This window comes from Somniosus microcephalus, chromosome 3 (assembly GCF_052327205.1).
Source record: "Somniosus microcephalus isolate GS21.2 chromosome 3, FLI_Smic_1.0, whole genome shotgun sequence".
NCBI classification, from domain to species: domain Eukaryota; kingdom Metazoa; phylum Chordata; class Chondrichthyes; order Squaliformes; family Somniosidae; genus Somniosus; species Somniosus microcephalus.
The window spans coordinates 157,737,446-157,759,010 of record NC_140989.1 but is presented as its reverse complement, the minus strand read 5'-3'; the positions used below and the strand labels follow the sequence as shown (position 1 = coordinate 157,759,010).

At 45.0% G+C, this 21,565-nt stretch overlaps 1 protein-coding gene across 11 annotated transcripts in view; it reads right to left on the bottom strand.

Moving 5' to 3' along the window:
- The window catches only part of cfap61 (cilia and flagella associated protein 61), a 383,529-nt gene that overhangs the window by 262,250 nt on the left and 99,714 nt on the right, over positions 1 to 21,565 (bottom strand). For all 11 annotated transcript variants that reach the window (XM_085981775.1, XM_085981777.1, XM_085981776.1 and 8 more), the window contains one exon: positions 993 to 1,032. In XM_085981775.1, the coding sequence (XP_085837901.1) occupies positions 993 to 1,032 (40 nt within the window). The remainder of the gene's footprint in view (positions 1 to 992; positions 1,033 to 21,565) is intronic.

Genomic DNA, 21,565 nt, shown 5'->3' with positions numbered 1-21,565 from the left:
AGTTCGCAGGTGACTGATGAGTCCAATGCGGGACCTACAGTCTCTGTCACAGGTGGGCAGACGGTGGTTGAAGGGGTGGGTGGTTGGGGTTGACGTGCGCTCCTTGCGCTGCCTGCGCTTGGCTTCCGCTTGCTCCCGGCGAAGAGACTCGAGGTGTTCAGCGCCTTCCCGGATGCATCTCCTCCACTTTGTGCGGTCTTGGGCCAGGGTTTACCAGGTTTCGGTGAGGATGTTACACTTTTTCAAGGAGGCTTTGAGGGTGTCCTTGAAGCGATTCCTCTGCCCACCTGGGGCTCTCTTGCTGTGCCGGAGCCCCGAGTAGAGCGCTTGTTTTGGGAGTCTCGTATCGGGCATGCGGACAATGTGACCCGTCCATCGGAGCTGATTGAGCATGGTCAAAGCTTCGATGCTGGGGATGTTGGCCTGAGCAAGAACACTGACGTTGGTGCGCCTATCCTGCCAATGGATTTGCAGGATCTTGCGGAGGCAGCGTTGGTGGTACCTCTCCAGTGCTTTGAGGTGCCTGCTGTACATGGTCCATGTCTCTGAGGCATACAGCAGGGTGGGTATCACTGCTGCTCTGTAGACCATGAGCTTAGTGCCGGGTTTGAGGTCCTGGTCTTCAAACACTCTCTTCCTCAGGCAACCTTCAGTGTGCCAGTGCAGCCTCTATTAACTACCACCTCTGCCACCCCCCCATCTCCCCCCTTAGCAAGCAATTGAGGGGAAAGAGGGCATAATAAGAAATTGATCTAAAATTTATATTGTGGTACAATACGCTTCTATAGCATGAAGCCCACTGTATAAAATAGTGGTTGTCAGCATGTAATTACCAGCTGTAATTCAATGTTGATATTCTCAGGACTACCTGAGCTTCGTTCTTGTGGTCTAGTAAATCATCAGAACCTTTGGTTTACAACATGTTGACCTACATATTTTTCTGTATAATGTACAATATTGGTTACAATGAAGATTATTTAAGATTCACTTACTGGATAAAGATTAAAAATATAGGGCAAAAAATCCTGAGACCTGTGAACGAAAAAGACATACATAATGCTTACAGTTTTGTGGTCAAAGTTGGTAACAAGAACAGAACTTTAACTTTAGCCAGCTGATCGGAATATCCAATAAGTCTGAGTCTTTACTTGTATACTTACGTGTAAATACCTACAGTTAGCAATTCTGGTGGCAGCTGTATTACTTCCATTAAAGTATAGAAATAATGTAAAAACAGAATCTTTCTGGAAAAAAATCTAATGTTTCAATAATTGTTTGCATTTAAAGCTCTAAAGAGTTCGCCAAGCCAGGAGTTGTTAACATTTCATTCAGGTCAGCGCAACATATAAATCTCACCTATGGGGAGCGTTAATTATGATGGCTGAGTTACTTGAATACTAATACTCTGCACTGAGAATTATGGATGGATGGGTATTGACTACAAGGTAGCAATTCAATCAAGATCTTTAGATGATGTCAAAGCTTGCGCAGTTTATTGGTGTCTGAACCCCGAGACAGAATTACTGTCTGTAATCCTCTTTTAGAATTTAACTCTACATATATTGGGCTGGAAATTGCTGTCAAAGGGTTCCTGCGAGCGAATGCCTCCGATCCGCAAGAAAAGTATGCAGCTACCTGCTGCCTCCGTATCTTCGGACTCTTGCGGTCCTGGGCCTGCAGGCGTCGCCTGTGTAAAGGCCCACGTATCCCAGGGCGCGTGTGATTCGCAAGCGTCCCTGGGATCACATGGGCCAGCCCAACCAATCAGAAAGGTTTATGCCTATGGGGATTCCATTTACGTATGGAATCCCCATGAGCAAAAGAGGAATCACATAAAAAACACACTTTCACCCCACTTAAATAAAAATAAATCATGTTAAAAATGAATTCAAATACAATTTAATTAAACATTTAAAACAAAAGTTTAATTTTTTGAAAAATAAATGAAACATTTTTAAAGGGGCCAAAAATAATCTAAACTAATTTTAAAGGTTTTTGAATGTTTAAATGATTTTAAAAACATTTATTTTAATGCTTATTAAAACCCTTACACTGGTAAAAGGCCTTATGCCTGCTTTTACCAGGCGTAAGAGTTTCGTGGGTATTTGCTGAGCAGTAGTTGAGCACCCAATCCTGCGCCAGTGACTGTCCATTTCTTTCAGAGTCATACGATCTGTCAAGCTGAAAAATGACAGATCGCAAGTTCCAGGTTTTCGCGCATGCGCATCGCATGCAGAAACCCGGAACTTGAGGGGCACTAACAACCGTGTACGCTGTGCGTATGGGGTCATAGGCCCCGGAAAATATAGGCTGTTGAGTTACATCGAGTGTATAGCACAGAAACAGGCCATTCAGCCCAACTGGTCTATGCCAGCATTTATGCTCCATATGAACCTCGTGCCACCCTATTTCATCTAACCTTATCAGTATATCCTTCTATTCCTTTCTCCCTCGTGCTTATCTAGCTTCCCCTTAAATATATCTATGAAATTCACCTCAACTACTCCATGTGGTAGCGCATTCCACATTCTTGCCACTCTCTGGGTAAAGTTTCTCCTGAATTCCCTATTGGATTTCATAGAATCATAGAAGTTTACGGCACAGAAGGAGGCCAAAAGAGGTATCCAGCCTAATCCCATTTTCCAGCTCTTGGTCCATAGCCTTGCAAGTTACGACACTTCAAATGCATATCCAAGTACTTTTTAAATGCAATGAGAGTTTCTGCCTCCACCAGCCTTGCAGGTAGTGCGTTCCAAATCCCCACCGCACTCTGGGTGAAAAAGGTTCTTCTCAACTCCTCTCTAATCCTTCGACCAATTACTTTAAATCTATGCCCCCTGGCTATTGACCTCTGTGCTAAGGGAAATAGGTCCTTCCTATCCACTCTATCTAGGCTCCTCATAATTTGATACACCTCAATCAAGTCTCCCCTCAGCCTCTTCTGTTCCAAAGAAAACAACCCCAGCCTATCCAATCTTTCCTCCTAGCTAAAATTCCCCAGTTCTGGCAACATCCTCATAACTCTCCTCTGTACCCTCTCCAGTACAATCACATCTTTCCTGTAATGTGGTGACCAGAACTGTACACAGTACTCTAGCTGTGGCCTAACTAGTGTTTTATACAGTTCTAGCATAACCTCCCTGCTCCTATATTCTGTGGCCGGAATTTTCATGCTGCTGTGCGTGCGGGATTGGAGGCAGGTTGGGAGTAAAATTTGTTAAAAAACGGAGCGCGTTGAGAAGCTGCCGTCATCCCGCCTCCTTGTGCCTTTAACTCGGGCATGTTTGCCAGCGCGGCACAGACCCAAATGGCAGAGGCGGCCGACCTAATTTAGCTCATTAATACCTTGTTGTCAGACCCTTAACAGTGTTTTTAACCAGACCTTTGGAATTTAACTGCATGACCAGGGGAATCACGCAGCTCAGAAACCAAGTCTGTCAAGTTGGTTCAGTGGCCATTGATCGAGGTCATTACTGCAGAGCATCGAAAGCACAATAAATACTGCCACATGACACCTGCTTACTTGCCTAAGGGAAAGGCTCTTGCTGAGTGCATTTTGAGCACAGATTTAGGTGTCTACAGTTTGCAAGTCTTTTCTGCAAATTCGGAAGCCACTCTCACCTCATTGCTACTATCACACCACTGACAGATTGCTTCTCTGATCTCTACTTGACCTGCCATCTATTACATCAGCATGGGTGCCATTTATACTGTCTCACCTTGGTCCTCAGAATTGGACAAGGATGAGCCTCAACACCAGCAGCAGCAACAGGACCAACCATAGGATTACATAGAATATACGGCACAGAACCAGGCCATTCAGCCCAACCAGTCCATGCCAGCGTTTATGCTCCACTCGAGCCTCCTCCCGTCTTTCCTCATCTAAATCTATCAGCATAACCCTCTATTCCCTTCTCCCTCATATGTTTGTCTAGCCTCTGTTAAATGCATCTATACTATTCACTTCAACCACTCCCTGTGGTAGCGAGTTCCACATTCTCACCACTCTTTGGGTAAAGAAGCTTCTTCTGAATTCTCTATTGGATTTCTTGGTGACTATCTTATATTGATGGCCTCTAGTTATGCTCTTCCACATAAGTGGAAACATTCTCTCTGTATCCACTCTATCAAAACCTTTCATAATTTTAAAGATCTCTATTAGGTCACCCCTCAGCATTCTTTTTTCAAGAGAAAAGAGACCCAGCCTGTTCATCCTTTCCTGATATATATAGGCCAGACCGGGTAAGGATGGCAGATTTCCTTCCCTAAAGGACATTAATGAGCCAGATGGGCTTTTACGACAATCCGGTAGTTTCATGGTCACCATTACTGATACTAGCTTTTTTTTTAAATTCCAGATTTATTTAATTATTGAATTTAAATTCCACAGCTGCTGTGGTGGATTACTAGTCCAGTAACATAACCACTATGCTACCATACCCCGCAAAAAGGCTTAATTGGGTGTAAAGCGCTTTGGGACGTCCTGAGGTTGAGAAAGGCGCGATATAAATGCATTAACAACAACAACATGTATTTACATACCGTCTTTAACATAATAAAAGCGTCCCAAGGTGCTTCACAGGAGTATCAAAAGACAAAAATTTGACACCAATCCACACAATAAAAACCAGGGCAGGCAACCAAAAGCCTGGCCAAAGAGGTAGGCCTCAAGGAGCGTCTCAACGAGGAAGGAGACATAGAGAGGCGGAGAGGTCCAGGCAACAAAAGGCACAGCCACCAATGGCACGCGATCACAATCAGGGACGCTCAAGAGGGCAGAATTAGAGGAGCGCAGACATCTCGGGTGGCCGTGGGACTGAAGGAGATTACAGAGATAGGGAGGGGTGAGGCCATGGAGGGACCCAAAAACAAGGATGAGAATCTCGAAATCGAGGTGTTGCTTAACCGGGAGCCAATATAAGTCAGCGAGCATAGGGGCGATGAGCGAGCGGAACCCGGCGCAAGCCAGAACACGGGCAGCTGAGTCTTGGATCACCTCAAGTTTACATAGGGTAGAATGTGGGAGGCCAGCCAGGAATGCGTTGGAATAGTAAAGTTTAGAGGTAACAAAGGCATGGATGAGCAAGTCTTTCATCTTGCCTCCATTGTGAGGGATGAGCAGTATTGGCTGCTTCATGTGTGCTTTGTGAATAGAATGGAAAATAGATAATTTAACACCTAGGCCTGGAACTGAAAACTTCTTTAAAAAAAACAGGGATGTGAATAAAGGTTTGACTACTGTCTTGTTAAAAATGAGAGAAACACCATCCTGTGAGAGCAGCATGAAGTACAGCGTAACTGCAAGACATTCTTTCTAAAAGGTCTGTAGCAACTGAATTTTGGATTATAAAATAAAGGTTGGATTTTAACGGTTAATTTATCACAGAGGTATCCAAACTACAGCACATGCGACAAATATAGTCCCTCAAGCTCATTATATCTGGCCAACAAATCCCCAGGGACTCAAACTCCTGCTATCTGTTTCTTGAAATGGCATAGCCACAGCCTGGGGACTGGCGAGGTAGAAGGAGAGTTACTTTATACATATTTAGTGATGCAAAATTAATTTTTAAGCTAAGATAATGCAATCCTGACATTCAGCAATTTGCATTGTAATTCTTTATATCTGGCCCACAAATACAAAAAGAGGACGGCCCTGGTAGACCCATCGCTTTTGCCCAACGGAACTTATCTCTTCCTATCTCGACTCTATCTTTTCTCCCCTTGTCCAGTCTCTTCCCACCTACATCCGTGACTCTTCGGACGCCCTCCGCCACTTTAACAGTTTCCAGTTTCCTGGCCCCAACCGCCTCCTTTTCACCATGGACGTACAATCCCTCTACATCTCCATCCCCCACCAGGATGGCCTGAGGGCGTTCCGCTTCTTCCTTGAACAGAGGCCCAACCAGTCCCCATCCACAACCACCCTCCTCCGCCTGGCTGAACTTGTTCTCACATTGAACAACTTCTCCTTTGACTCCACTCATTTCCTCCAAATTAAAGGTGTTGCTATGGGTACTAGCTATGCCTGCCTTTTCGTGGGATATGTGGAACACTCTTTGTTCCTTCCTACTCGGGTCCCCTCCCTCACCTCTTTTTCCGGTACATTGATGACTGTATCGGTGCCGTTTCCTGCTCTCGCCCTGAACTGGACAATTTCATTCACTTTGCCTCCAATTTCCACCCTTCCCTCACATTCACATGGTCCATCTCCGACTCTTCCCTTCCCTTCCTTGACTATTCCATCTCCATCTCTGTGGATAGGTTATTGACCAACATTCACTACAAGTCCACTAACTCCCACAGCTACCTGGACTACACTTCCTCCCAACCGCCTCCTGTAAGGACTCTATTCCATTTTCCCAGTTTCTCCGTCTCCGCCGCATCTGCTCCGACGAAGCCACCTTCCACACCAGTGCTTCCGACATGTCTTCCTTTTTCCTCAACTGAGGATTCCCCTCTACCGTGGTTGACATGGCCCTCGACCGTGTCCTTTCTATCTCCCGCACTTCTGCCCTCACCCCTCCCTCCCGAAACCACGATACGGTTCCCTTTGTCCTCACCTTTCACCCCACCAGCCTCCACATTCAACGGATCATCCTCCGCCATTTCTGCCACCTCCAACGTGATCCCACCACCAAACGCATCTTCCCCTCCCCTCCCCTTTCAGCAATCCGCAGGGACCGCTCCCTCCGAGACACCCTAGTCCACTCCTCTATCACCCCCAGCTCCCCTTTCCCTTCGCCCGGCACCTTCCCGTGCAAGCGCAGGAGATGCAACACATGCCCTTATACCTCCCCGCTTCCCACTGTCCAGGGTCCCAAACACACCTTTCAGGTGAAACAGCAATTTACTTGTACTACTTGCAATCTAGTATGCTGCATTCGCTGCTTACGGTGTGGTCTCTGTTATGTTCATTAATAACTAGTCGTTTTTATTAAGAACAGCTAGCTTTTGCTAGACACTTTATTGAGCACATGTGGACTAGGTACAGTATCTGTAGAGGCCTCCATCTTGACTGCTGCCTTGTGGGTAGCCTAGTGCATCGTGGGTAGCCCACTCTTATATACATACAGCACCACCTAGTGTACCATTCCAGAATGACAAGTTACTGATCATTACACCCCCCTTTCTTTGAGGTTAAACAAAATCAGTATCAATCAATATCAATCAATAACAACATAAACATCTTCAACAGTCAATACATTTTCAATGTAGTTTTCTTTGTACTCAAAGATTAAGTCTATCAGGCTTTTTTACTTCACGTGTGGATCTTCTCAGCACAGGTAAGTCTGATGTGTTTTCATGAGAGCCTGTATGTGTATTTGTGTTAGATTGTTCTGGTGGTGAGTGACAAGATTCAGTTGCGGCATTGTCATTGATTTGCTCTTCGATAGTCTCTTGTGCTTTTAGGAGGGAACGGCGGTTCCTCCTGAGAATCTGTCCTTCCTCAGTTCTAACAGTGTATGACCTTGGTCCTACTTCCTCAAGAACTGTAGCTTTCATGTTCCATGCATCTGGATCCTCAATCCTGACAACATCATCCCTTGTCAATGGTTTCAGAGTTTTGGATGACTTGTCATAGTATGATTTCTGTTTCAGCTTTAACAGTTGAAGTCTCTGTCTCAGTTCCTTACTCTGCTTTTCTTTTGCACAGCAGGGTAGCATGGTACGCAACTTGCGACCCATTAGGAGTTCAGCAGGTGAAGAACCAGAGTCTAAAGGTGAGGCTCGGTAGCTCAGCAGGGCGAGATAAGGATCAGACTTGCTTTCTGTCGCTTTCTTCAGTAGCTGCTTGAGAACTTGAACACCTTTCTCTGCCTTACCATTCGACTGAGCATACAAAGGACTGGATGTGATGTGTTGAAAGTCATAATGTGCTGCAAACTGTTGCCACTCCTTACAGTTGAAGCACGGACCATTGTCGCTAACGGCAATCCTGGGAATTCCATGTCTGGCGAAGATGGATTTCACATGCATTATGACACTGCTTGCTGTGGTGCTTGAGAGCAGCGCCATCTCAGGATAGTTAGAATAGTAGTCAATCACTATTAGATAGTCTTTACCATTTAAATGAAAAAGATCCATACCAACCTTTTGCCATGGTGCTGTTGGTATGTCAGCTACTATCATTGGTTCCTTTGCTTGTTTGTTTTGGTGTTTCTGACATGTTTCACATATGCCTATCATGTTCTCAATGTCCTTATTTGTGCCAGGCCAATAAACAGTGTCTCTTGCTCTCCTTTTGCATTTTTCAATTCCGAGGTGTCCCCCATGAATCCTTTTGAGCATGTCTTGACGTAGAGCCTGTGGAATGACTATTCTGTTCTGTTTTAGTAATAGTCCACTTGCGACACTCAATTCTGACCTTATGTGAAAATATTTTGGACAGGAACCTTTTGGCCAACCATGATGAATGTTCTCTATTACTGTTTGTAATACTGTATCTTTTACTGTTTCTTCTGCTATTTGCTTTGATTTTGTGTCTGACACGGGCAGCGCAGCGTGACCATACTCACATGAACATCCACGTCTTCCTCAGTGGAGCTCACATGACTCATTGTGGGTGCTCGGGATAGTGCATCTGCTAACACTATGTATTTGCCTGGTGTGCAGATCAGTTCAAAGTCATATCTTTGCAGCTTCATCATGAGTCGTTGAATCCTTGGAGACATCTCATTCAGGTTCTTTTTTATGATGGCAACCAGTGGGCTGACTCAACTGTGAAGGTGGGAAGTCCATATATGTAGCCATGGAACTTTTCTAGTCCAACTACCAAGCCTAGACATTCCTTTTCAATCTGGGCATATCGACACTCAGTATCAGTCATAGACCTGGAGGCATAGGCAACAGGCTTTCAATCTTCACCCTCTGCTTGTAGCAAGACCGCGCCTAGGCCATCTTTTGATGCATCCGTTGACACTTTGATTCTTTTTGTTGGGTCAAAGAAGGTGAGTACAGGTGTGGTTGTCAGTACTGTTTTGAGGTTTATCCACTCTTGTTCATGTCTTTCTGTCCATGCGAACTCATTTGTTTTACGTAGTAGCTCTTGCAGACAGGCTGTCTTGGCTGACAAGTTAGGAATGAACTTTCCAATGAAGTTTATCATCCCCATGATGCGTAGCACTCCTTTTTTGTCAGTGGGTCGGGGCATGTTGTGTATGGCGTTTACTTTTTCCATATCTGGCTCTATTCCTTTACCAGATAGATTATCTCCTAGGAAAGTGACTTCCTGGATGCCAAACTGACACTTGGCTTTGTTGAGCTTCAGTCCATTCCGGCGTATGCTCTGTAGCACTTTAGTCAGTCTCTCATTGTGTTCTTTCAGTGTGGAGCCCCAGATGATGATGTCATCAACATAGACCCGAACTCCTTCCAGACCTTCAATTATGTGTTCCATCGCTCTATGAAAGATTTCAGATGCAGATATTATCCCGAAAGGCATTCTGAGGAAACAATACCTGCCAAATGGTGTGTTGAAGGTACAGTATTTGGTGCTCTCTTCATCCAGTTTTAGTTGCCAAAATCCTTGTGAGGCATCGAGCTTTGTAAAGTATCTGGCACCTGACATTTCACTGGTGATTTCTTCTCGCTTGGGAATCTGGTAGTGTTCACGTTTTATGTTTGCATTTAAGTCCTTTGGATCCATGCATATTCTTAGATCATTGTTCTTTTTCTTTACACATACCATGGAGTTAACCCAGTCTGCTGGCTCTTCGACTTTCCTGATGACTTCTAGTGTGGTCATTCTGTCCAGTTCATTCTTGAGCCGGTCACGCAGGGGTGCTGGAACTCTTCGTGGAGCATGTACCACTGGCTGAGCATCCTCCTTTAGCTGGATCTTGTAAGTGAATGGTAGAACTCCAAATCCTTTGAACACATCCTGGAAATTATTCACTACAGAATCCACCGAGTCATCTGGTCTGCTTATGGCACAGTTTATACGGTAGACTCTCTTGACCAGTTCTAAGTCCTCACAAGCTTTGTCACCCAGTAGTGAATCAAGTCCTTCAGCCACAACAGAAAACATGAGATGATGCACTTTGTCTTTGACTGTCACTTTAAGTCTGCATACACCTAAGCTATCTATTTTCTGTCCATTATAGTCCTTCAGTAGTACTGACTTTTTCTGTATTTTGGGCTTTTCTTTCATATTGTTAATGTCACTCATACTGATTAAGTTTGCTTTTGCCCCAGTGTCCAGTTTCAATGTAACTAATGCTCCATTTACCTGCAGTGGGATCATTCATTTGTCCTCTTTTACTGCATTAACTTTATGTTCAGCATTGTTAATTCCTGAGGGCTGCACATTTTCTGTATCCTTTTTGATATTGTCACATGACACCATTCTTACAAAACATGTCTCACTTAAATCAGTGTCCTCAATTACATTAACTCATTGCCCTTTCTTAGTTTTTACTTTTGAAAAGCATTGTTTGGCAAAGTGATTCTTTCCATGACATTTTGTGCACATTTTTCCAAACGCTGGACATTGTTTTAACTGGTGTTTGTAACCACAGCGTTTACAATTAAAAACTCCTTCCTCCGATTGCTTTTCACTTCTGTTCTGCCCATGTTTCTTCCCCTTGTAGGACACAGCACCGACAGCAGCACTTACTGCAATTGTATCATCATTGATTTCACTGAAAGTCTTGGCATGCTTTTGAGCTAGTTCGCTAGCTTGGCACATTTTCACAGCAATTTCCAATGTTAGTTCGGTTTCTCTCAACAGACGTTCCCTGACTTTTTTATCATGAATACCAAACACAATCTGGTCACGAATCATGGATGCTTTCAGCTCAGAGAAATTACATGTCTGTGCTTTCAGTTTCAGATCAGTCAAAAAGCTATCAAAAGTCTCATTTTGCTGCTGTGTCCGAGAACGGAAGATGTACCTCTCATAGGTTTCATTCTTTTTGGGAGAACAATGTGTATCAAACTTCTTTAGCACATCGTCTAATTTTTCTCTGTTCTCCTCTGGATTAAATACAAATGTATTAAATACCTCTGTCGCCTGTGGGCCTGTAACCGTGAGCAGCAATGCTATTTTCCTTGCGTCTGGCTTCGTACCGTACCCGATGGCAGCAATGTAGAGTTTGAATTGTTGTTTAAAAGTCTGCCAATTGCAGTCGACATTTCCCGTGAGTTTCAAACGCTCTGGTGGCTTCAAATTCTCCATGTCGCATTGCACAATATTCAGCAGATCTTACCAATCCTGGTACCATGTTATGTTCATTAATAACTAGTCGTTTTTATTAAGAACAGCTAGCTTTTGCTAGACACTTTATTGAGCACATGTGGACTAGGTACAGTATCTGTAGAGGCCTCCATCTTGACTGCTGCGTTGTGGGTAGCCTAGTGCATCGTGGGTAGCCCACTCTTATATACATACAGCACCACCTAGTGTACCATTCCAGAATGACAGGTTACTGATCATTACAGTCTCCTCTGCAATGGGGAGACCAAATGCAGATTGGGTGACCGCTTTGCGGAACACCTCCGTTCAGTTCGTAAGGGTGACCCCGAGCTTCCGGTCGCCTGTCATTTTAATTCAACGCCCCATTCCCACTCAGACCTCACCGTCCTCGGGCTCTTGCACTGTTCCACAGAAGCTCAGCGTAAGCTCGAGGAACAGCACCTCATCTTCCGATTAGGCACTTTACAGCCTTCCAGACTCAATATCGAGTTCAACAATTTCAGATCATAACCTCGGCCCCTTTTATATTTTAATATATTTTTTATCCACACCTTTGGTTTGTGCCTTTTCCCTTTTTTTTTCTCTCCCACATGGCAGCTGTCTCTCATTCTGCCAGCGCATCATCTCGAGCCGTCTTTTGTCTCTTTACTTGTCCTATTACCATCTCGTCTCGTCTTGAGTACCTCTTAATGTCACTTCCCTTGTGTTCTTTTATCCCCTCCCCCATTTCCCAGCCCCAAAACTGGCCTTTTAATCTGTTTCATTTCCTGCATTTTTTCTCAGTTCTGATGAAGGGTTTCGACCTGAAACGCTGACTCTATTTCTTTCTCCACGGATGTTGCCTGGCCTGCTGAGTTTTTCCAGCGTTTTCTGTTGTTATTTCGGATTTCCAGCATCCGCAGTATTTTGCTATCGTCACCCAGTTAAACAGTCTTTTTACCCATCTCCAATATTGTTATAACTAATAAACTAAAGTGTTTAAAGAAAATAAAAGAAAGCCTCACTTTTTTTTTTAATGACCTTATGATTTTTCTCCCGGGTGTTGCTCACAGCAGTGTCCTCAAGGAACTGATACTCCACAGGACAGAGGGCATCAGCGCAGGGCTGCACCACGCTGGAGGCGATACCCGCATCACAGGGTATACAGGCAGAGGATGAGCTTCCTCAACATGACGGAGCAACAGTGCCAAAAGGAGGCTCAGGCTATCGCGCCAGGTCATCGCAGACATTTGCAGTTTGCTGGAGCAAGACCTGCAGCCCAGAGGACCTGGTGGACATGACTTACCACTGGCTGTCAAAGTCATCAACGCACTCAACTTCTTTGTCTCAGGCTCCTTCCAGGGATCTGCAGCAGGCATTTGCGACATCTTGCAGTCGGCCGCCCACAGATGCATCACACAGGTCACCAATGCCATGTTTGACAAGTCAGCCAATTATATCAACTTTGCCACTGATAACGCCAGTGTTACTGAGCGGATGCTCTGCTTTGCGGCTCTGGCTGACTTCCCACGGGTGCAGGGCGTCATCAACTGCACACGTGGCCAGCAGGGCACCCCATCATCACCCAGGACTCTTTGTCAACCGCAAGGGCTTCCACTCCCTCAGTGTGCAGCTGGTCTGCAACCATAGGAAGATCATCATGGGCTGGAGAGGAACTTGCAGTGGGAGGGGGAGGAGCCAGTGGTCGTGGTCCATGTAGGCACCAACGACATAGGTAGAACTAGGAAAGAGGTTCTGCTGAGAGAGTATGAGCAGCTAGGGGCTAAATTAAAAAGCAGAACCTCAAGGGTAATAATGTCTGCATTATTACCTGAGCCACGAGCAAATTGGCATAGGGTAAATAAAATTAGAGAGATGAATGCGTGGCTCAAAGACTGATGTGGGAGAAATGGGTTTCAATTCCTAGGGCACTGGCACCAGTACTGGGGAAAGTGGGATCTGTATCGTTGGGACGGTCTTCACCTGAACCGTGCTGGGACCAGTGTTCTGGCTAGTCATATAACTAGGGCAGTAGAGAGGGCTTTAAACTAAATATTGGGGGCATGGGATCAAATTTGGGAAGATGTGGTAATTCAAAGATTTGAGACAAGGCAATAGAGAAAGGTATTAATATGGGAAATGATAAACAGACCGTGACAGGAAGGGATAGAGAGTACAAGTCTAAGGGTAAATCAACAGATAAGTCTAGAGGTTACAAAAATAATAAAAGGCCAAAATGAAAGGCTCTGCATCTGAATGCACGTAGCATTCGAAACAAAACAGATGAACTGATAGCGTAAACAGAAATAAATAAATATGATCTGATAGCCATTACAGAAACATGGCTGCAGGATGACATAGATTAGGACCCGAATAGGGTACCTGACATTTAGAAAGGACAGGAAGGTGGAGGGGTGGCTCTGTTAATTAATGATGGTATTAGCACAATAGAGAGGGATGACCTAAGCTCAGGAAACCAGGATGTAAAAGCGGGTTGTTTAGAGATGTGAAATAATAAAGACAAGAAGTCACTTGTGGGAGTGGTGTACAGGCCCCCTAACAGTAACCACATGGTAGGATGGAGTATAAAGGAAGAAATAATGGGAGCTTGTCAGAAGGGTACAGCAATAATCATGGGGGATTTTAATCTGCATATAGACTGGGAAAATCAGATGGACAAAGGTAGCATAGATGAGTTCATGGAATGTTTTCGGGATAGTTTCTTACAACAGCACGTTCTGGAGCCAACCAGAGAGCAGGCTATACTAGACCTGGTATTGTGCAGCGAGATAGGATTAATTAATGACCTCATAGTGAAGGCGCCCCTAGGTAGCAGCGATCATAATATGATTGAATTTTACATTCAGTTTGAGAGAGAGAGGAGTGGGTCCAAGACTAGTATTTTAAACTTAAATAAGGGCAATTATGAGGGCATGAAAGCAGAGCTAGCTAAAATGAACTGGCAAATTAGGTTAAGGGATAGGTCAATAAAGTTGCAGTGGCAGACATTTAAGGGGATATTTCAAAATACACAGTATACATTCCAACAAGAAAGAAAAATTCCAAGGGGAGGACCCACCATCTGTGGTTAACTAAAAAAGTTAAAGATAGTATTAAACTTAAAGAAAAAGCATATCATTGTGCAAAGATGGGTGGTAGGTCAAAAGATTGGACAGAATATAAAAAACAGCAAAGAATGACTAAAAGGTTAATAAGGAGAGAAAAATTAGAGTACGAGAGAAAGCTAGCTAGAAATATAAAAACAGATAGTAAGAATTTCTATAGATATTTAAAAAAGAAAAGAGTTAACAAAGTGAGCGTTGGTCCTATAAAAAGTGAGTCTGGGGAATTAATAATGGAAAATAAGGAGATGACAGTTGAATTGAACAGGTATTTTGCATCGGTCTTCATTTTAGAGGATACAAGTAACATCCCAGAAATAGCTGTAAATCAGGAAATGGAAGGGAGGGAGGAACTCAAGAAAATTATAATCACCAGGGAAGTGGTACTGAGCAAATTGTTGGAGCTGCGGGCTGACAAGTCCCCGGATCTTGATGGACTTCATCCTAGGGTCTTAAAAGAAGTGGCTACTGAGATAGTTGATGCGTTGGTTTTAATTTTCCAAAATTCCCTAGATTCGGGGAAGGTTCCATTAGATTGGAAAATAGCGAATGTAACTCCTTTATTCAAAAAGGGAGGGAAGACAGAAAGCAGGAAACTACAGGTCAGTTAGCTTAACATCTGTCATAGGGAAGATGTTAGAAGCTATTATTAAAGATGTTATAGCAGGGCACTTAGAAAAGTTCAAAGTAATCAGGCAGAGTCAACATGACTTTGTGCAAGGGAAATCATGTTTAACCAATTTATTGGAGTTCTTTGAGGAAGTAATATGTGCTGTGGATAAAGGGGAACCGGTGGATGTACTGTACTTAGATTTCCAGAAGGCATTGATAAGGAGCCACATCAAAGGTTATTGTGGAAAATAAAAGCTCATGGTGTAGGGGGTAACATATTGGCATGGATAGAAGATTGGCTAGCTAACAGGAAACAGAGAGTAGGCATAAATGGGTCATTTTCTGATTGGCAAGATGTAACGAGTGTTGTGCCACAGGGGTCAGTGCTGGGGCCTCAACTTTTTACAATTTATATAAATGACTTGGATGAAGGGACCGAAGGTATGGTTGCTAAATTTGCTGATGACACAAAGATAGGTAGGAAAGTAAATTGTGAAGAGGACATAAGGAGGCTACAAAGGGATATAGATAGGTTAAGTGAGTGGGCAAAGATTTGGCAAATGGGGTATAATGTGGGAAAATGTAAAGTTGGCCATTTTGGCAGGAAGAATAAAAAAGCATATTATCTAAATGGTGAGAGATTGCAGAGCTCTGAGATGCAGAGGGATCTGGGTGTCCTAGTGCATGAATCGCAAAAGGTTACTATGCAGGTACAGCAAGTAATTAGGAAAGCTAATAGAATGTTATCGTTTATTGCGAGGGGAATTGAATACAAAAGTAGGGAGGTTATGCTTCAGTTATACAGGGCATTGGTGAGATTACATCTGGAGTACTGTGTACAGTATTGGTCTCCTTATTTAAGGAAGGATGTAAATGCTTTGGAAGCAGTTCAGAGAAGGTTTACTGGACTAATACCTGGAATGGGTGGGTTGTTTTATGAGGAAAGGTTGGACAGGCTAGGCTTGTATCCGCTGGAGTTTAGAAGAGTAAGAGGTGACTTGATTGAAACATATAAGATCCTGAGGGGTCTGGACAGGGTGGATGTGGAGAGGATGTTTCCTCTTGTGGGAGAATCTAGAACTAGGGGTCACTGTTTAAAAATAAGGGGTCGCCCATTTAAGACAGAGATGAGGAGAAATCTTTTCTCACAGAGGGTCGTGAGTCTTTGGAACTCTCTTCCTCAGAGAATATATTTAAGGCAGAGGTAGATAGATTCTTGGTAAGCAAGGGGGTGAAAAGTTATCGGGGATAGGCAGGAATGTGGAGTAATCAGATCAGCCATGATCTTATTGAATGGCGGAGCAGGCTCGAAGGGCCGAGTGGCCTACTCCTGCTCCTAATTCATATGTTCGTATGTATCATACGTCTGTGTGCCAAATTCCCTGGTAGCTGTTATGTCTCTTTCATCCTGTGCCAGTTCACACTCCCTCAGCTCTTCACACCAGCAAACACACTTGGCTGCTTGAGGCAATGGCTATTCACTGAAGATGTGGCTCATGACATCCTTGAGGAGGCCAAGTACTGAGGCCGAGGAGAGATATAATGAAAGCCACATGTCCACCAGGTGTGTCACAGAGCAAACAATAGGCATGCTGAAAATGCACCTCAGATGCCTTGACAGATCTGGAGGTGTCCTTCAGTATGCACCAGCCAGGGTCTCCAGAATCATCGTCGTCTGCAGCGTGCTGCACAACATAGCGCAGCAGCGAGGATTAGCACTGCATGAGGAGCAAGCCTCTTCAGAGGAGAAGCATCAGCTGGAAGACGAGAAGGAGCAGGAGGAACCTGAGGTCCAGATGCCAGCAGCCCCCGAGCACATTGCTGCCCAGAAGGCCAGGGATGACCTCATCATGGCCAGATTTACTTAATTTCCTGCATTACACCCATATGTCTGCCACATGCTGTGCCAGGTTCCCCCCCAGCCACCACCCAACCAACAACACTATAAAGCATCCCTACAATGACCAAGCCATTCCTTTCACACTGACCCCCATTTCTGATGGTAATGTTATATCTCACCATTCACTCCAACTCACTAAGCCACTTACAAAGCAGACAAAAATGGGCAAAATGAAAATAAATTGTTTTATATGTGATGTAACAGTAACGGAACCTTAACAAAAACACTTCTTTACACACCCATATGCTTAGACTTGTGCATCTACTTCTGTGTCATCTTTCGCTTACGTGCGCTTCTACGAGGTGTAACCCCTGTGGCTTCAGCAAAGGTAGAGACAGCTTGCTCACTTCCCTGTTGTGACTGCGTAGACACTTTTGGCGGACGTCCTCTGGGTTTTGGAGCCTCTGATGGCCCCGCCAAAGTCTGCTTCTCCTGCGACTGTGTAGGGACAGACTCGGCCATCGCAATCTCAGGAGGCATCTGGGGCTCTGACTAGGGGAGTGGCAACAGGGGAGAAGTGTGAGCGCTTTGAGAAGAGCCCCCACTTCCATGTCCCCTCTCACCATCATCCCTCTCATGGGTCACCTGCACTTCCCTGCTAGCAAGGAGCTGGAGAGCACCTTGCTGCAGCAATGGGGCAATGAGGACCCAAGGCTATGTTGAAATCCCTCCTAGAGAGGAGGTCTATGAGCCTCTGCCATCTGTTCTCCATCGATAGCATGTGCTCATGTGAGTGGCGCATTAGCTGCTCCATGCAGGTAGCCATCCTTTCCATGGAAGAGCCTACCGTCACCGTCGCCTGCGACACAGTGGTGCTCATGTTGGAGATGGACTCCTCCATTCTCTGCACATTTGCAGACATCACTGTCGCAAAACCTGTCAGTGCCTCCTGCACCACCAGGATCGCCCTCTTTCTCGATGGCCCCCGAGGCCAAGTGTCTGCATGCAGCTGAACAGAGCTGGGAGTGTCCTGTGCCCTCTGGCGAGGAGTCTCCACTGCTGTCCCTGTCTCCACCATCTCCTCTTGCCCGCTTGTGACTTGTGAGACACCAGGTGACAACATTACTCTATCTCGCATTGGACCCACCTGTGCGTATTTGCGCTGGTGCTGGGTGCGCTTAGGTCTGGTGACGATGCACCCAGAGGCTGGAGGCTCCTCTGAGGAGTCGTCTTCCTCTTCTGCCTGGACAGTGGGGGGTGCTCTTGATGGACCTGTGCGAGAGTAAGGAGATGATTTATAAATGTTATATTAAGAGTGGGTAACGATACCATTATGCACATGATGAAGATTCACTGGCTGCTGACATCAGTCCCCATATGAGTGACTGCTGTATGCCATGTAGTTGTATGAGATGTAATTCTGTCATCAGATTGCTGAGAGGTCCCCCTCTCGCCGTCTCCCACCGCCAGCTGCTCCGCAACTCCCGAGACCTCCAGGGCCACCTCCTTTGCTGCTGTTAAAGTGGTGAAGGATGGAGGGCCACCTCTGGTTCTCTCCCTCTCCCTCTTATTGTGGGCTCTCTTCTCCTGCAAGGAGGGAAAGAAGAGAAGTTTGAGTGAGAGTGATGGCATGAGTGTAAGGAATATGTGGGTCACATCTGTAGAGGGTGACTATGAGGGAGTGTGGTGCCAATGCCAAATAGCCTCCTTGTGTGGTGTTAGTTGGTATGATTGCATTAAGATGAGGGTGAATGTGAGGGGTGGTTAGTCAGGTGGGGATGTGATAATGTAGATAGAGAGTGAGGGATGGGTGGACGTGCAAGGTATGTTGGTGTGAGAAATGATATGCAGGAGTAGGCTTGGGAAGGCAGAGTGATGGGGATGTGATGAGAGGCACAGCAGGATGAGATTGAGTGTGGTTTTGCACTCACCTTTCCTGATTTCATGAGATCATTGAAGCACTTCCGGCACTGCACCCAGGTCCTCCTCACCACATTCCTGCTGTTGACCTCCTCTGCAATTTGGAGCCAGGCTCTTTTAGTCTCCTGGGGAGGTCTCTTCTGCCCATCAGCAGGGAAGAGGGTCTCCCTGTGTGCTCTGACTCCCTCCACAAGAAAATGTAGGGAGTCATCTGAAAACCTGGGTGCAGCCCTCTGTCTCTGTGAAGCCATCTCTGCAAGGCTGAGCAATAACCAGATGGTGATATGTACTGCCTGCACACTCATAGATGAACCCACAAATGCAATGTGGCCAAGGCTGCTTTAAATATCCCCGCTGAAATGAGTCATCGATTATGCCATCAGACCCGCACCATTTAATAGGGCCGGGAAATGTGCAGGCCTGCCTTAATAGGCTCCATTAACGGAAAGTCGCTCTGAGGAGCGGGATGAAAGGAATAACGGGGTTCCAAGCCGTCATGCCCACCGCCCGCACCTGATCCGCCCAGGTAATGAAAATTCTGGACAATGCCTCGGCTAATAAAGGAAAGCATCCCGTATGCCTTCTTAACCACCTTATCTACTTGTCCTGCTACCTTCAGGGATCTGTGGACATGCACTCCAAGGTCCTACTGTTCCACTACACTTCTCAGTAGTGACTATCTTATATTTATGACCTCTAGTTTTGGACTCCCCCACAGTGGAAACATTTTGTCTATGTCTACCCTATCAAATCCTTTCATTATCTTAAAGACCTCTATCGAGTCACCCCTGAGTCTTCTCTTTTCTAAAGAAAAGTGCCCCAGCCTGTTCAGCCTTTCCTGATAAGTATATCCTCTCAGTTCTGGTGTCATCCTTGTGAATCTTTTTTGTACCTTCCCCAATGCCTCTATATCCTTTTACTAATATGGAGACCAGAACTGTGCACAAAATTCCCCCCAAATGTCACTGCTTTTTAATTCTATCCCTCTAGAAATAAACCCCAGTGCTTAGTTTGCTTTTTTATGGCCTTGCGTCACTACTTTTAGTGATTTGTGTATCTATACTCCTAGATCACTTTGCTCCTCTACCTTCCCAACCCCCCCGCCCCCACTGGGTTCAGTACTAGGACCACTGTTGCTTTTGATATACATTACTGACTTAGACTTGGGGGTACAGGGTATAATTTGGGAAATTTGCAGATGACACGAAACTTGGAAGTGTAGTGAGGAAGATAGTAATAGACTTCAAGAAGACATAGACAGGCTATTGGAATGGGCGGACACGTGGCAGATGAAACTCAATGCAGAGAAGTGTGAGGTGTTACATTTTGGTGGGAAGAATGAGGAGAGACTGTACACACTAAATGGTACAATTTTAAAGGGGGTGCAAGAACAGAGAGACCTGGGGGTGTTTGTGCTCAGATCTTTGAAGGTGGCAGGACAGGTTAACAAAGCAGTTAATAAAGCATATGGGATCCTGGGCTTTATAAATAGAGGCACAGAGTACAAAAGCCAGGAAGCTATGCTAAATCTTTATAAAACACTAGTTCAGCCCCAGCTGGTGTAGTGTGTCCAATTCTGGGCACCACACTTTAGGAAGGACGTAAAGGTACAGAAGAAATTTACCAGAATGGTTCCAGGGATAAGGGAATACAGTTAAGTAGATAGACTGGAGAAGCTGGGGTTGTTCTCCTTGGAGCAGAGAAGGCTAACAGGAGATTTGATAGAGGTGTTTAAAATCATGAAAGGTTCAGATAGAGTAAGTAAAGAGAAACTGTTTCCAATGGCTGAAGGGTCAATAACCAGAGGGCACAGATTTAAGGTGATTGGCAAAAGAATCAGATGCGACACGAGGAAAAACTTTTTTACGCAATGAATGGTTAGGATTTGGAATGTACTGCCTAATAGGGTAGTGGATACAGATTCAATAGTAGCCTTCAAAAGGGAATTGGATAAATACTTGAAGGAGAAAAAAATTGCAGGGATATGGGGAAAGAGGGGGAGTGGGACTAACTGGATTGCTCTTCGAAAGAGTCAGCGCAGACTCAATGGGCCAAAAGGCCTCCTTCTATACTGTACTATTCTATGATTCTACCCCATTCAGACTCTTATTATCCAAGTAGTGTGGCATCCTTATTCTTCCTACCAAAATGCATCGCCTCACATTGATCTATATTGAAAGGTTAGTAACAGCGGAAACATGACATCACAAAAATAACAATTCAATACATTAATAGGTGCAAAGAGCTTTGTTTTTAAAAGGCATTTTTGAATTGGCTCCGTCTGGAGAGATTACGGGGAAAAATTGGATTGCTTTGCGCCTCCCGTTAGTAGCACCCCGGTGAAGTTAGCGCCCCAAAGGGGGCGCTACTCAATCTTTAGCCCTACAGTTTTAGAAGAAAGTGCATTAAAATACTTACACAATAGCTGGTGTTAAATTTATTACTGAATTCTACTGAACATAAAAGTCATTATGGGTTTGTGCTGTACTTGGGACTCATAACCCTTATGAGAAATTACATCAGATCTGCTTCAGCAAGCACATGGGAAAAGACTGAATAAGCCTGAACTATACATATAAATACTGCATTAGCTTGCTTCCAATCCAGTACGACCTCTGCAGCATTCATAAACTCCCTCATGTGTTTGCGTGGGTTTTCTCCGGGTGCTCCGGTTTCCTCCCACAGTCCAAAGATGTGCGGGTTAGGTTGATTGGCTATGATAAATTGACCCTTAGTGTTAGGGGGATTAAATACGTGGGGTTACAGGGATAGGGTGGGACTTGTGTTGGTGTAGGGGTTACGGGGATCGGGTGGGATATGTGTCGGTGCAGGCTCGATGGGCTGAAATGGCCTCTATCTGCACTGTGGGGTTTCTGTGATTCTGTGATTCACAAA